Source organism: Phyllostomus discolor, chromosome 5, assembly GCF_004126475.2.
Source record: "Phyllostomus discolor isolate MPI-MPIP mPhyDis1 chromosome 5, mPhyDis1.pri.v3, whole genome shotgun sequence".
In the NCBI taxonomy this organism is placed as follows: Eukaryota; Metazoa; Chordata; class Mammalia; order Chiroptera; family Phyllostomidae; genus Phyllostomus; species Phyllostomus discolor.
The window spans coordinates 37304521-37320359 of NC_040907.2; the positions used below are offsets into that span (position 1 = coordinate 37304521).

At 37.9% G+C, this 15839-nt stretch overlaps 1 protein-coding gene across 1 annotated transcript in view; it reads left to right on the forward strand.

Annotated features, from left to right (window-relative positions):
* The window catches only part of ZYG11A (zyg-11 family member A, cell cycle regulator), a 54768-nt gene extending 38989 nt beyond the window's left edge, over positions 1-15779 (forward strand). The window contains 6 exon segments of the mRNA XM_028512636.2: positions 1470-1631; positions 1708-1752; positions 2703-2897; positions 7372-7433; positions 7825-7922; positions 13933-15779. Of these exon segments, the coding sequence (XP_028368437.1) occupies positions 1470-1631; positions 1708-1752; positions 2703-2897; positions 7372-7433; positions 7825-7922; positions 13933-14096 (726 nt within the window). The 3' untranslated portion in view covers positions 14097-15779.
* The last annotated feature ends 60 nt before the right edge of the window (positions 15780-15839 follow it).

A 15839-nucleotide genomic window follows, 5' to 3' on the forward strand; every position in this document is an offset into this window, starting at 1 on the left:
AATGAGAGGGGTAAACAGATAGGGATTGAAGTTTGAGGAGAGAGAATTATGAAATAGTATATTCTTTAGAGCATACTTATTGAGAAATGCAGTAGGATTGCAGGTACAGTTAAATGCCCTTTTAAAATTTTGGGAGTAATAATGAAAGTGACTCAAGTACAGTGATTTTAATATTCAGATGTTTGGGGGGTGGGGCACGAAGCAGGATTTAACTGAGGTAGGAGTTTTGCCAAGATGATGTGAGGGAAGAACACTGAAGTTGCTGAGAATGGTAATAGGGATAGAGATCGAGATGGAGAGATAAAGATCCTGATATTGATAGAGAGCAAGAACTGAAAGTGACACGGAGGGAAGGATAGCACTGTAGTTTTTGGAGAAACAGTTTGAGGTAGTTCAGGCTTTAAATGAGAAGAAACCAGATTTTCATCCGTGAGCCATAAGACCTTAGATAATTTACTTATCCCCTTCGTGCCTCACATTCTTCATTGGAAAACTGGTATCATCTGAAAAGCAGGCATCTTTCATGGAGTCATGCTGTATTTCAGTTATTTTGAGTATCATTAAGATAAAATACATAAAGTATCTAAGCACGGGCTTGGCTGTAAGTCATTACTTTCAGGGTCAGCCTCACTCGTGCTCCCTCCCTTGTCTTGCTGTCATTCACCCTGTTGTCTGGGTGAATGTGACCAGTGTTGTGTGCCTCACTTATATTCTCTTGGATCCCACAGCTGTATTTTTGCAGTGAACTTGGTTGGTACATTCCATTCTGGTTGGGTAAAACATTTCAGATGTCCCATTCCTTCTGAAAACAGACATTCTGATTTGTTTAGTGCTATTATATTTTATGTATCTTTTCATTAGCTTGTTATTTGAAAAGGGCTGTATTTTTTTCCCTTCCCACTAACAGTTTAATATGCTTGAAAGAAAGCACAAATACTACCTTAACTCTATCCAGAAATATTCTGACCTGAAATGGTGTGTTGGAATAACTGTTGCCAGTGGTTTCTTCAAACTGTTAGGACATAATGGCTATATTAGTGTTATCCTCTAGCCTTTATGTGTTTCCTTCAGAGCACTTACCAAAACTTAAAATTATTTTATTTAGCTAAGAAAAACCAACTATTTTTTTATCTCTCTTACCTGAATAAGTGTCTGACTTCCAGAAGGTGATAACTAGACATTCTAAATAAATGAGTTCATGGAAAGCTGACATGTACTTGACTATGAGGTTTATTAACAAACACCAAGAACCAGACTTAAGTGCTTATTAAACTTTATTTTTTTCATTTCATCTTCATAAAAACCCTAGGAGATAGATGTAACTTATAGAGAGAAATGGATCACAAAATATTAGGTAGAAGAACTTGAATTTAGAACCCAGGTTTGATCTAAACTTTTTCTTACCTGCTGCTTTCCTTATACTGGAATTGAGTTGGTCATTATGTCTAACTCCGTCTCTTTGTTTATAGGAGCTTCTAGCAATAGTAAAACAAAAGACTACGGAGAATTTAGATGATGTCACCTTCTTGTTTACTTTGAAAGCACTTTGGAATCTTACAGATGAGTCTCCAGCTGCCTGCAAACACTTTATTGAAAATCAGGGATTGGCAATCTTCATCCAAGTCTTGGAGGTGGGAATTCAGGATTGAGTTTATGTATAAAAGTCATTTTCTTCATGATAAAGTAACCTGCATATTCTTTTGACAGACTTTTTCAGAGTCAGCAATACAAAGCAAAGTACTTGGTCTTTTGGTAAGGTTTTGTTTTGAGTTAATTCTAATCACTAAAAATTAATTCTAATTACTAAAAATCAGAAAACTAACACTTATATAGTACCTACTATATGCTGGGCACTTTTGTAAGCAATTGACATGCATTAACTTGTTTAATCTTCATGTTATCACTCTAAAGTAAATATCATTATATATCAGTCATCTATTGCTATGAACAGACTATGGCTTAAAACAGCAGCCATTTTATTTAGTTATGAATCTGTGGGTCAGCAGCTTGGATTCAGTTCAGTGGTGTGGTGGTGCTGATCTCATGTGGAGTTACTTGTGGAGCTGCAGTCATCTGACGGCTCAGCTAGGACGAGATGTGAATGAGGCACAGCTATCACTTTGACTGCAGCCTTGTGACAGTTCAGGGTAGAGGACCCATATAAGCCATGCCTGGGCTCTTGACCCACAGAAACTAAGAGACAAAAATGTGCGTATGTTTTAAGCCACTGGTTTTGTCACACAGCATAGAAAATGAATACAGTGTATAAAATAAAGAAAATACTACCTGCCTTTCATTGTTACTGTTAAACTTCAAGCTAATATAATATATAGTAGGCCCCCAGGAATGTTAAGTATTTGAGTCAGGCCTGGATTTATATCCTAGTTCAATGTGAAACAGACAAGTTAGTCTGAGTGTCATATTTTTTTATACGACTATTTTAAAGATGAAATAAGGTAGATTAAAAAAGACATTTTCGTCTGTGTGGTACAGTGCCTGGCACTTAGTAAGTGCTTACTGACTGATTTGTTATTGCTGAGCATCCTATGCAGGGGTGGGATTGCGGGTGTTAGGCTAAATGAGAGGCAGGGCAGGACCGAGTGTCATGAATGTATCTGAGCTGAGCAATAGGAGAGTGGGAGGAGCCAGTTCCTGATTCTCTGTCTTTGCTGTTTCTGTTCTCTGCTCCATTTGACCCGTAGAACAATGTTGCTGAAGTCAGAGAGCTCTCTGCCAAGCTGGTGACCAAAGATGTGGTGAAGCATGTTAGCATCTTGCTCCATAGCAAAGAAATGGAAGTGAGCTATCTTGCTGCAGGCATCATAGCCCACCTGACATCTGACAAACAGCCCTGGATGTCCTGTGACCTTCAGAGGAGTGCTCTTCTCCAAGATCTGGTACAAGAGCTGTTCTTCTTTATAGAACCCAGCATAATCTCCGGAGAAAACCTGTTCTTCTAGATCACAAGAGTGTTAGAAACATGTATCATTGTAGAAAGTGGGAAACACAGGAAAGTATAAAAAACATTGTAAATCACCCATATCCTCCCCTTCAAAGCTAACCTCTATTAACATTTTTTTTTGCATTTCTTCTGATAGTTTTCTTTCTTTTTAAAAATCTTCATTGTATTTTTTCTATTACCATATATTTTTCTTTTATAAAAAGGTTATGTATGCGAGTATTGTATATGGCTTATTCCAGTTCTCTTTCCCACATTCAGGTCTTTTTAAAGCTATTTCTTTTGGTATTTATCTCTAACATATGTTCCATATCTCTAACATGTGTTTCTCCTTTTAAAAATTTTTTAAATTTATTTTTTAGAGAGAAGGAAAGGGAGGAAGAAGGAGAGGGAGAGACATACCAATGTGTAAGAGAAACACTAATCAGTTGCCTCTTGCACACCCCCCGCCAGGGTCCTGGCCTGCAGCCCAAGCATGTGCCCTAACTGGGATTCCAACCAGCGACCTTTTAGTTTGCAGGCAGGCGCTCAGTCCACTGAGCCACACTAGCCAGGGCTTTATATCTGCTGTATTGTTGGCATCCCAGGATATTCCTTTACTATCATCCTGGGGAATTTTTTTTAAAAAAATTAATGATTGATTTTAGAGAGAGAAAAAAAAAACATTGATTTGTTGTTCCACTTGTTTATGTATTTTTTTGGTTTCCTGAATGTGCCCTGACCAGGAATTGAACTTGTAACTTTGTTTGTGGGACAGTGCTCTAATTGAATTACGCACCCAGGGCCTGGGGATTCCTTTTGCCTCTCTTGTATTGGATTTCCTGTTTCTTGGGTTGCATGCCTTTCTGTTTTTTGGTATATTCCCTCATTTTGTTGGATCATAGTTTTAGTAGCTTCCTATGAAGAGATGAGTGAAAGAGAAAATTTGAGATCTTATCTTTTTAAAAACATCTTCACATTTAGTTGATCCAATGGCAGAGTATAGAATTTTAGTTTTGAGATATTTTCCCTTCCACATTTATAAGTCATTGCTGTGTTATCTTCTACTTCTCAGTATCACTGTTGAGAAGTCCCTTGCCATTTTCCTTTGGAAGCTTTAAGATCTTTGTTCTTGGTGTTTGGAAATCACAGTGATACACCTTGTTGTGGGTATATTTTCATCTGTTATGTTTGACTACTTACATCTCTGGGAGCTTATTTTCTTCAATTCTGGGAAATTTCTGCCTTCCTCCCCTATTCCTCTCTTCCACTCCTTTTTTTGGGGATGTTGGCCCTACCAGACTCATCTTTTCTTATCTACTCCCTCATCTGTCTATTTTTATCCTTTTCAATTTCTATTGCATTTTCGATATTTTTTTATTTCCAAGAGCAGCCCCTATTAGCTCTTCAAAGATATTCATGATAGTTTGGGGGTTTAGATTTTCTCTTCTTCCAAGGTCCCTGTTTCCTTTAGGTTGCTTCCCCCTCTATTTTTGTACCTATATGTTATAGATTTTCTTAAAGTGTGTGGTGATCCTCGGCTATTCAGAGGCTGTGTGCCTATGGATAGAACTTGTAAACTGTGGGCTTCACTGCAGAGTGACCTGGATTAGTTGTGCCTCAGTGTCAGTGTCATTAGATCTTTTGTCCTGAACTAGTTAGGGTTTATCTGAAAAAGAATCTTCTGTTCTCCTGATTAAAAACTATAAGCTTGACTGCTAACAGTCTGAACGCCCACAAGAGGAAAAGAATTGAGGGCAGGGTGGTCTCAGCATTTTGTATTTATGGGGTTGGCCAAAAAGTTAGTCTGGTTTTAAAGTAAAACTGAAAGACTTTTTCACCAATAACTTCATTAAACAACGTATTCACTGTTCCACTGCCTTCTGTCATCTCTCAGGCAACTTCTTAATTCCCTAATGCTGTCTTCCCAAGACTTTTTATCTTTTTTGAGCAATGAATTGTTGGAAATTCCTTTTGCAGTCTTCCAGGGAATTGAAATTTTTTCCATTAAGAAAATTTTGTAAAGACTGAAACAAATGGAAATCCGAAGGTGCAATGTCTGGTGAATATGGTGGATGAACCAGAACTTCCCTGTCAAGCTGTAACAGTTTTTGCCTGGTCATCAAAGAAATATAGTCTTTCATTATCCTGATGGAAGATTATGCATTTTTTTTTCTGTTGACTAATTCCAACACTTTTTGTCAAGTGCTACTTAAGGTTGGTCTAATTGGGAGCAGTACTTGTTGGAATTAATCATTTGGTTTTCTGGAAGGAGCTCATAATATAGGACTCCCTTCCAATCCCACCATATACATAACATCACCTTCTTTGTAATGAAAGCTGGCCTTAGGTGTGGTTGGTGGTGGTTCATTTCACTTGCCTCATGATCTCTTCCATTCCACATTATTGTAAAGTATCTACTTTTCATTGTCGTCACAATTTGTTTTAAAAATGGAACATTTTCATTTTTAAATGTTCAAATGCAGTCAAGGTTTTTTTCTGTTATGTGGAACCCAAACATCAAAGCAATTAATATAACCAAGCTGCTGCAATTGATATTCAGCCCTTGATTTGGATATTTTGAGTATGTCAGCTATCTCCCGTGTGGTATAACATTGATTGTTCTCAGTTAATATCTCGATTTGATTGCTATCAACCTCAAGTGGTGCCTGACCGTGGACCATTGTCCAGTGAGAAATCTCCAGCATGAAATTTTGTAAACCACCTTTGATGCATTTAGTCAGTCACAGCATGTTCTCCATACACTGCACAAATCTATTTTTGCATTTTTACCTTTTAAAAAAATATTTTTTATTTATTTTTTTATTTTTTAAAGATCTGATTTTTTTAAAAGATTTTATTTATTTATTTTAGAGAGATGGGGAAGGGAGGGAGAAAAAGAGGGATTGAAACATCGATGTGTGGTTGCCTCTAGCACACCCCATACAGGGGATATGGCTTGCAACCCAGGCATGTGCCCTGACTGGGAATCAAACCAGCGATGCTTTGGTTCACAGGCCTGCGCTCAATCCACTGAGCTACACCAGCCAGGGCAGATTTTATTTATTTTTAAAGGGAGGGAGAAAGAGAGAGAAACAAACATCAGTTTGTTTCAACATGTATCAGTTGCCTCTCACATACCTCCATCCCCCAACCCCCAGCTGGGGACTTGGCCCACAATCCAGGGAATCAAACTGGTGACATTTTGGTTTATGAAACGATACCCAACCCACTAAGCCACACCAGTCAGGGTGTTTTTACCTTTCTTGCAATAATAAAGCATAATATGTCAAAAATGTTGGTTATTTTCTTTTATATTCTATATGAAAATAGCTATACAAAAATTCACTAATTTTGGTTGTTTTTTTTAAAAATATAAACTGATATGATAGCTGTCACAATACAATCTAACAAAATTACTTCGAATGAAGTTAAAGACAATAAAGTTAAAATTAAATGCTATTAGAGCCATCTTATAGGAAAAACACAACAAGCTTTTTGGCAAACCCAATAGATTGTCACTCCAGCCTTCTGTTTTTACCATGGTTCTTCCATCCCCCAGTTGTTCATGCGGTTGCCCAGTATACACAGGAGGATGAGAGATAAGATCTGGGAGTCTTGATTCTTTGATACTTTCAACCAATCCTCTTATTTTTGACCCCACCTTTAATCTCTCAGTTCCTGGTGTGCCACCTTTTTAAGTCTCTTGCAGGGGGGCGGGGGGGGGGGTGTCTGTTCAAATTGGAAGTATTATTCTGTATGGAATTATGGATTTAGGAAAATAGTGATTGCATGCTCAGTTCTGCATCTTTAAAGAAAGCCCCCTCCCCTTTTTGTTTACTTTATCTGCTGGGGATTTTTTTATTGTTTATGCTATTACAGTTTTCTCACTTTCCCCTCCTTTGCCCTGCCCCAGCCCTGCCGCTACTTCCATAATCAGTCCCTCACCATTGTCCATGTCCATGGGTCTTTCATATATCTTCTTTGACTAATCCCTTCACCTTCTTTTAATCAGCCCTCCTATCCCCTCCCTACTTACAGCTGTCAGTCTGTTCCATGATTCTATGTTTCTGGTTATATTTTGCTCACTTTATTTTGTTCATTAGATTCTTCTTATAAGTGAGGTCATGTGGTATTTGTTTTTCACCGACTGGCTCATTTCACTTAGCATAATAGTCTCCAGTTCCATCCATGCTGTCCAGAAGCCCCTTTTTATTTCTTTGTTTTCCATATGATTTTGTTCATGTTCTCTCTCTATATAATGGTTTACCTAAATAATATTTTGGCCAGAAGATGTACCTAAGTTAGGGTAATTATTTCTGTATTTTGAAATTTTATGTTGTTTCATATATATATAATTATACATGAAACAGCTTATCATAACCTTTTAAAAATGATGGATAACTATCATCCTCATTTTTCTCTTTGTATAGTATGCAACCATCCAGAATTGGCCAAGTTCAACTTGTAAGATGACAGCATTGGTGACCTACAGGTAATTTCATGATGGTGTAGTGCTTTTCTTAAAGCTCATCTTCACTCTACTCACTGTGCAGAGGCCATGGCACAAAGATAAAATATTAGAGTTAAATAGCCTTGTGTTCAAGTCCTATTTCTTTGTGATTTGGGAAATCACTTTTAGGAAATCTGAGACTCAGTTTTCCTCATTTGTAAAATGAGGCCGACAGTGTGCAAGATGAAGGATGAAATGAGATATTGCATGTATAGAGTGTCTGACACAGTGGATTCTCTAGCTCCCACTGTATTTTCTATAATGCATCTGCCTCAGGGAGGAATTGACCATATGGAGAAAATGTTGAAAATTATTCTTATATCCCTGATGTTAGCCTGAATTCTGAGTGAACATCTTCTTTGTACCTTTTTAGATCTTTCAAGGCATTTTTCCCACTCCTTGGCAACTTCTCTCAACCAGAGGTTCAGCTCTGGGCACTATGGGCTATGTATCATGTCTGCAGTAAAAACCGTATGTATTTAGTATAATGATAAAGTTCAATATGGAATTTGAAAAAACTTTATGTCCTCAATTCAACTCCTTTTTAAAAGAAACTGAAAAACTTTATTAGTTTAAAAAGGACAACAGAATTATAATATATTTGGAGTGAATGTCAGGCAACATAGAAAGTGCCTGTCTCCTACAGGCACTGTCAGTAATTTGATAGCTATAGGGAGCATTTGAGATCGTGTTCCCTGGCATATTTTCAGTTTGACTCAAATTCCTATAACAACTTTTTAAAAATGTCAATAGCTATAACTATTCTTCTAGATGCATTTCTGTGTACATACTATAGTATATAATGTTATATATGAATATGATAATGTTTTTAAACAAAATGGGCTCATTCTGTTGTATAGCATGCTCTTTTCACTCAACAGTTTATCATGAATATTCTTCCAATAGTTATACATAGATCTGCCTCTTTGTAATTAATGATTTGTGGGAGGCTGGGTGGGTCAGGAGTTGTTTCCCAGCTAGAGTAAATGTTTTCCATGTTTTGTTGTTTTAAATCCCCCTTTGAGAATATTTGACATCTCTTCTGCTAAAGATAATTGTAAAATGTTTGGCTTTTATTATAAAAGAAATATGGGCTATACTTTTATGCTAAAAAATAAAGCGATAACTTTTAGAATTAAGGGTTTAGCTAGCAGCAAAAGCTTAAAATTTATCTCAAGATACCTTTAACAAGTAATGAGACCTATATGCAGAAAACTGTGAGAAAAAACTTAAAAGCCTGACATAATTATGAGAGATACTTTACTCCGAGATAGAAAGGCTTAAGGTACAGATGTCAGTTCTTTTTACTTTATGGATAGAATGCAATTGAAGTGAATGAGTAAGAGATGAAGGATCTGAAAATTAATCTGAAGTTAATCTGACAAAATAAAAAGGAAAGAACTGAACAAGGAAAATGGTTTTGAGAGCTTGACCTAACACTTCTCTTTAAATTGTACCAAAATACTGTGAATAGTGCTGGCATATGAATAGGTAGAGGCAGAACATTTGGTAAGAACAGCCCAGAAACAGACCATTATATTCACTTACAACAGCAGGAACTCTTACAACTAGAACTTAGTTGAATACTTACTTTGTGCAGTGTCGTGACCTCTTTATGAGTAACCCATTTAATCTTAACAATTAGGAGAGAACGTTATTATTATTATCCATCTATTACAGATGAGAAAACAAGGCACAAAGAAGTTAAGTAACTTGCCCAAAGTTAAAATAGCACACAGGTGGCAGAGCCAGGGTTGTAACCTACTGACCTTACTCCAGATCACCACTGTAAGACCACTTAGGATTTTCTTCACTGTGGAGACGTAGTAATTGATTGAACCAGCCTCCTTTATATGGACATTTTTTTCCAGTCTCTCTATTGCAAACTGGCTCTATGAAGTGTGTGTGTGTGTGTGTGTGTGAATAATGGCACATGTATGTGTATAGCGAAAGTAGGGGAAATGCATGTATGATAATTAAGAAGACAGACACCAGAACAGACGGCCTGTATTCTATTCCTACTTTCTTTGCCATTTTCTAACTGAGAATTTGAGCAAGTTACTTAAACTATCTGTGTCTCACTTTCCTCATCTATAAAATGGGGATAAAAAATACCTACTTCTTAGGACTGTTAGGAAAAGTAAGTGGGTTAATACTTAAGTATTTAAAACATTGCTTAGCTGACAGCACAGTACAAGTAAGTTACATGAGTTAATTTGTGGAATGCTTAAAATTCCTGAGTCAAAATATTATGCACATTTGTATTTTTTTTGCTGTTCAATTGTATGAGTTCATTATACATTTTGAATATTAACCCTTTATTGACTCTATCATTTGCAAATGTCTTCTCCCATTCCATAGGTTGCCTTTTTGTTATGTTGATGGTTTCCTTTGCTATGCAAAAGATTTGAAGTTTGATGTCCTGTTTGTTTGTTTTTGTTCTTGTTCTTGTTTTCCTTGGCTGAGGAGACAGATCCAAAAATTGCTAAGACCAAGATCAGTGGATTTACTGCCTATTTTAAGTCTTTAATTCATTTTGAGTTAATTTTTCTATGTGTTGTAAGAAAGTAATTCATTTTCATTCTTTTGCATGTAGCTGTCTGGTTTTCCCAATAGCATTTATTGATGAGGTTGTATGTTCTTGCCTCCTGTATCATAGATTAATTGACCATATAAACATGGGTTTACTTCTGGGCTCTCTATTTTGTTCCATTGATCTACATGTCTTGTGTGTGTGTGTGTGTGTGTGTGTGTGTGTGTGTGTGTGTGTGCGCGCGCGCCAGTAACACATTGTTTTGGTTACTATAGCTTTGCAGTACTGTTTGAAATCAGGAATCATAATTACCTGCAGCTTTGTTCTCCTTTCTCAAAATTGCTTTGGCTGTTTGGGGTCTTTTGTGGTCTCATACAAATTTTAGGATTATTTTCTCCAGTTCTAGTTCTTTGAAAAAATGTCATTGGAATTTTAATAGAGATTGTTTTGAATCTTCAGGTTGTTTGGGTAGTATGGATATTTTAACAGTATTAGTCTTTCAATCCATGAGTACAGTGCATCTTTACATTTATTTGTGTCTTCTTCAGCTTGTTTTTCTTTTCTTCTTTGTTTTTTATGTTTTATTGATTATGCTATTACAGTTGCCCCAATCTTTTTTCTCCCCTTTATTCTCCTCTGCCTGGAACTCCCTTTTCCCTCCAGCATCCACCCCTCCTTTAGTTCATGTCCATGGGTCATGTAAGTTTTTTGGCTTCTCCATTTCCTATATAATTCTTAACCTCCCCCTGTCCATTTTTTATCTACTAATTATACTTCTTATTCCCTGTACCTTTTCCCCCATTCTCCCTCCCCTCCCCATTCATAACCTTCCATGTGATCTCCAGTTCTGTGATTCTGTTCCTGTTCTAGTTGTTTGCTTAGTTTTTGTTTTTAGGTTCAGTTGTTGATACTTATATATTTATTGTTATTTTAGTATTTGTATTTTTTATCTTCTTTTTCTTAGATGAGTCCCTTTAACATTTCATATAATAAGGGCTAGGTGATGTTGAACTCCTTTAACTTGACCTTATCTGGAAAGCACTTTATCTGCCCTTCCGTTCCAAATGATAGGTTTGCTGGATAGAGTAATCTTGGATGTAGGTCATTGCTTTTCATGACTTTGAATACTTCTTTCTAGCTCCTTCTTGCCTGCAAGGTTTCTTTTGAGAAATCAGCTGACAATCTTATGAGAATTCCTTGCTGCTTTTAGGATTCTCTCCTTTATTTAATCTTTGGCAGTTACAGTGTGTCTTGGTGTGTTCCTTTTTGGGTCCAACTTGTTTGGGACTCTCTGAACTTCCTGGACTTGTATGTCGTATTTCCTTTGCCAGATTGGGGAAGTTTTCCTTCATTATTTCTTCAAATAAGTTTTCAATTTCTTGCTCTTCCTCTTCTTCTGGCACCCCTATGATTTGGATGTTAGAATATTTAAAGTTGTATCAGAGGTTCCTAAGCCTCTTCTCAATTTTTTGAATTCTTGTTTCTTTATTTTGTTCCAGTTGAATGTTTATTTCTTCCTTCTGTTCCACATTGTTGATTTGAGTCCCAGTTTCCTTCTCTTCACTGTTGGTTCTCTGTATATTTTTCTTTATTTCACTTTATATAGCCTTCACTTCTTCCTTTATTTTGTGTCTGTACTCAATCGTTTCTGTGAGCATCCTGATTAGCAGTGTTTTGAACTGTGCATCTGATATGTCTCCTTGTTGCTTAATTCTTTTTCTGGAATTTTTATCTATTCTGTAATTTGGGCTGTATTTCTTTGCCTTGGTGCTCCTGTTACATTGTAAAGAGTGGAACCTTAGGATTTGCCAAGGCAGGGCAACACACTTCACCATTGTGGCGCTGTATGTGGGGGAGGGGTCAGAGAAGGAACAATGCCACTTGCTTGGCTCTCGCCCCACTTTCAGTCACTTCCCCTGTTACCCACAAGCAAAATGCTCCCTTCTGGGGCTGATTCCTGGGTGGATGGGCTTGTATATGTTCCAGGACCTCATGGACCCTTACAATGGACTCTTCTGTGAGACTGGCAGTTCCTCCCACTGCCACAACTCCCACAGGTTTTTACAGCTAGAGGTTTTTGAAACTTTCTTTTCCAGTGCAGGAACCCTGGGTTGCATGGTCTGTCTCACTCCCTAGTTGTTCCTCCTGTTTAGCCACAGGCAAATGTGGGGCTACCCCGTCCACTTGCTGGCACCTCACTACCTGGTCCACCAGTCACAGCTCCCCATCGCTGTCCCCCCTACCAACTTGGATGAATGTTTCTTTTTTAACTCCTGGTTTGTCAGACTTCCAGAGTCTGATTTTCTGGCAGTTCTTTTTTTTTAATTGGTTGTTATCCTTCTTTTAGTTGTGTGAGGAAGCGAAGCATATCTACCTACACCTGTCTTGGCCAGCAGCTCTCTTGTGTTGTGATTCAGTCTTTTGTGTATTCTGATTTGATGTTGATTTCCTCCAGTGTATTTTTCATTTTAGTTATTGTTTTCTTCAGCTCTGATTATTACTGTCTTATATTTTCTTTATTGTTTTTGGAGTTCTTAACTGTGTTAGTCCATTCTTCTGCAAGTTCGATGAGGATCTTTATGATCATTACTTTGAACTCTATCTGGTTGATTGCTTATCTTTGTTTCATTTTGTTCTTTTCCTGAGCTTTTTGTCTTGCCCTTTATTTGGTGCGTATTCCTCCATTTCCTCATTTTGCCTAAACCTCTGGGTTTGTTTTTGTGATTACCTTTGTTTCCTGTTCTTAAAGAAGTAGTTTTATGTTGGACAGGTCCTGTTGAGTTCAGCAGTCCAGTTCCGTCAGACCACCAGGGATAGGTGCCCCGGGGTTGTCCCCTGAGTGGGCTGCTGCCCCCTTCTGGTTAGGCAGGGCCATAACTTATGCAGGTGCACTGGTATTTGGGGCTGGCCCCTGGTGCAGCTGGCTGCAAGTTGTGGCAGTGACTGCTGTGGACGTGCCGATTGTGCAGGTTGTAACCTTTTTTAAAAAATAGACTCTGTATCTTTGCTTTTTTGTGTGCAGTATTTTTGGTAATTACCTTAGTGTTTTGGGATCATTATTTTTCTCTATCTAATCAGTTCTTGGGCTGTTAAAGAGAATCCTTTTTAGGCTGAATTGTTGACATGTGTCTTCAACACAGTTTATTTGCTTCTGTCAAGTGCCGTAGAAATTTCCCTGGGATTAGACTAATTTTTATATTAATTTTTCATCTTAAGGGTTTCTAGGACATTTAGGTGGTATTAATTCAAACCCTGTACCCACTTGGAACTGAGGTTATGGATTCTCAGGAAGGACTTCTCTCTATTCCTAGAGCCCAGGCCAAGATAAAGATGTTTCATTGTTTTATCCCTTCTGTTATCTAGCCTTTTTGAGGGACCATCTTTATGAACTGATTTTGCTTCTGACGTCCTAAATTAGAGTCTCAATTCCTAGATTACTGAAATTGACAGTCCCTGTCTGCCTCAGAAGAGCTGCAGGTTAGGTTATACACCTTAGGTGCTTGCTTCTCTTTGTGTCTGGCTTCTGGGCATTTTTCTTTTACTTTGTACATTCATCTTATTGCCTTTAAATTTTTTCAGTTATATTTTATCTAGCATATGGTGCTTTCAGGTTATCTAGATCACCTTATTGCCTGGACCTGAAATGTGTATTAATTTTGTAATAAAAGGTATTCTTGTCCTTATCCCTTTTTCCTAAGATTGGAGATATGTGAAGCATAGAATTGTCTGGAAGTAAACATACTAAAATAATCACCTGTTCTGTCACTATACAAGCTGAGTAGTATATAAATTTTGATATATTTCTTTTGAATTGACTCATTTTAGGTTATTTCTTATGTCAAAAGGCTTAAACCTTTGTGCCCTTTCTTCAAAAGGGTGAAGGTGGTGACGTGGGAATATTTAAAATACCAGTTTGTCCATCAAGGTTTTTGCTTGATTTTCTTTCAGCCAGCAAATACTGCAAAATGTTAGTTGAAGAAAAAGGATTGCAGCTTTTGTGTGACATCCAGGAGCACAGTGAGGCAGACGCCCAAGCACAGAAGATTGCAACCTCCATTCTGGATGACTTCAGAATGCACTTCATGAATTATCAGAGACTCCCTTTGCGTTAAGCCGAGGGGCTGCAGACGTGCTCTTTGTTGCTCAGTGGCAGGCAGGTCTTCCACCCTGTCTGTCAGTTACCAGATGGCTGCATTTGTATGAAGGTCTTAATCCTAAATCAGGTCAGAATTGTTCTGAGAACACTGCTGTAGCAGTTTTGAAAAGTCAAGCCCTGGGCTCCGGGAAGACCTGTGAGCTTGTGTGGAAACACCGATGCCAGTCACTTTTCTCTAGCCCCTGGTCAATTCCTTAACTCTGGGAGTTTGTCATTGGAAGGGGAAAAGAAAGGCCTACAGGGAGACCTTGATATTTATGTTAAATTTTGTGTTTGAAAGAAACTTCCTGAGTTGTTATTCCTGGTTATGTGCAGCCACTAGAAAAGAAGTACGTGAAAAGTAGCCTGAGAAACCTATGCTTATATAAATGTGTTTGTTGGAAGACAGAACTTATGTTGGAAGGTAGAAAAAAACTACCTTTTTAAGAATATAGACACTAAAGTACCTTCTATTTGTAGGGTGGTGGGAAGATATAATTTTTTTTTTGCAATTTTCAATATTTTCCTTGTGGCCTTTCCCCCTCCAACTTTACACATTAAACTGAGTGGCATAACATTCTGTGGATATGGGTATGCTGGAGGGGCATGGTAGGATTTAGGACTGAGAATGGTATGTAAGTAAAAGATTGGGAATTGTATATCTCAATCCTTCAAACTTGAGTATGACTGTGATTAGAACTGAGAGGGATAGAAGAGCCCTTTTCTGAAGATTTCAAGAGGGTCTCTTACCTAGCATGGAGACAGGAAAAATACAGACATTTCTGAGAACCAGCCTCAGTCACTATATAAACTGTCAGAAGCTTTTGTTTGTGCCCTCTTCAAATCCCCTCTGTAGAAGAGAGTGTGGGCTCCTTCCTTGACATATTATTGACAACTAACAAAACATGTTTTGCCATTCATGTGTTTTAAGTTTTCCAAAGAAAAATCAATTCCTATTTTATTAGTAGCGTGTTTTAGGACTAGATTTTTATTCTCTTAGGGTGGCCACATGCTTAACTGGAATGCTACATACCATCTTTTGGAATCAAATGAGGCTTATTCTAAACCATATTCCAAACTATTGCTCACCAAGTGTCCCACTGGATAAGGTGAATTTGTAACCTTCTTCCTCCTACAGTCCCAAAACTGCACTGTATTTTCTTTCATTCACTTTTCTGTGTGATTTCAGAAGCCATCTTAGTTTCCTGTTCTCGGTTCTAGTAGTTCAGAATATTCTATTACGAGATACTAACTAGGTTTTGCAGTTGTAAGGGTGTGGGATGTTGTGCTTGTTGAGGTCTAATTCTACACTAGGTACCCCTCCGACTTTCGTCTTATTCACAACAGTCCTCTGGGGGTTTAATCTCCCCCACTTCACAGATGAAAAAAGGAAGTTCAGTAAGTTTTGTTACTTGCCTGAGTAGTTTGCAGCTGATTCTAAAGTCTAGGCTCTTTTCCCTTCTAGGAAATGAGCACAGCTTTGGGGCACTTTTGTATTTGACAGTAAATTAATATTATTGGTATGTGTCCATGCCCATGACTGAGTGACTCTAGGCCAGGCATGGGCTTAGGAAGCTTAGATCTGTTCAAGAATGACCACGAGGCCCTGGTGAAGGATGTAGCCTTCTGTTCCTGTGCCTTGGTACAGGAGGGTGGCGCCTGATAGTAGTGTGCACATATGCATATCGGCCCCCTTTGTTTCTCAGTGTGTCGTGCACCT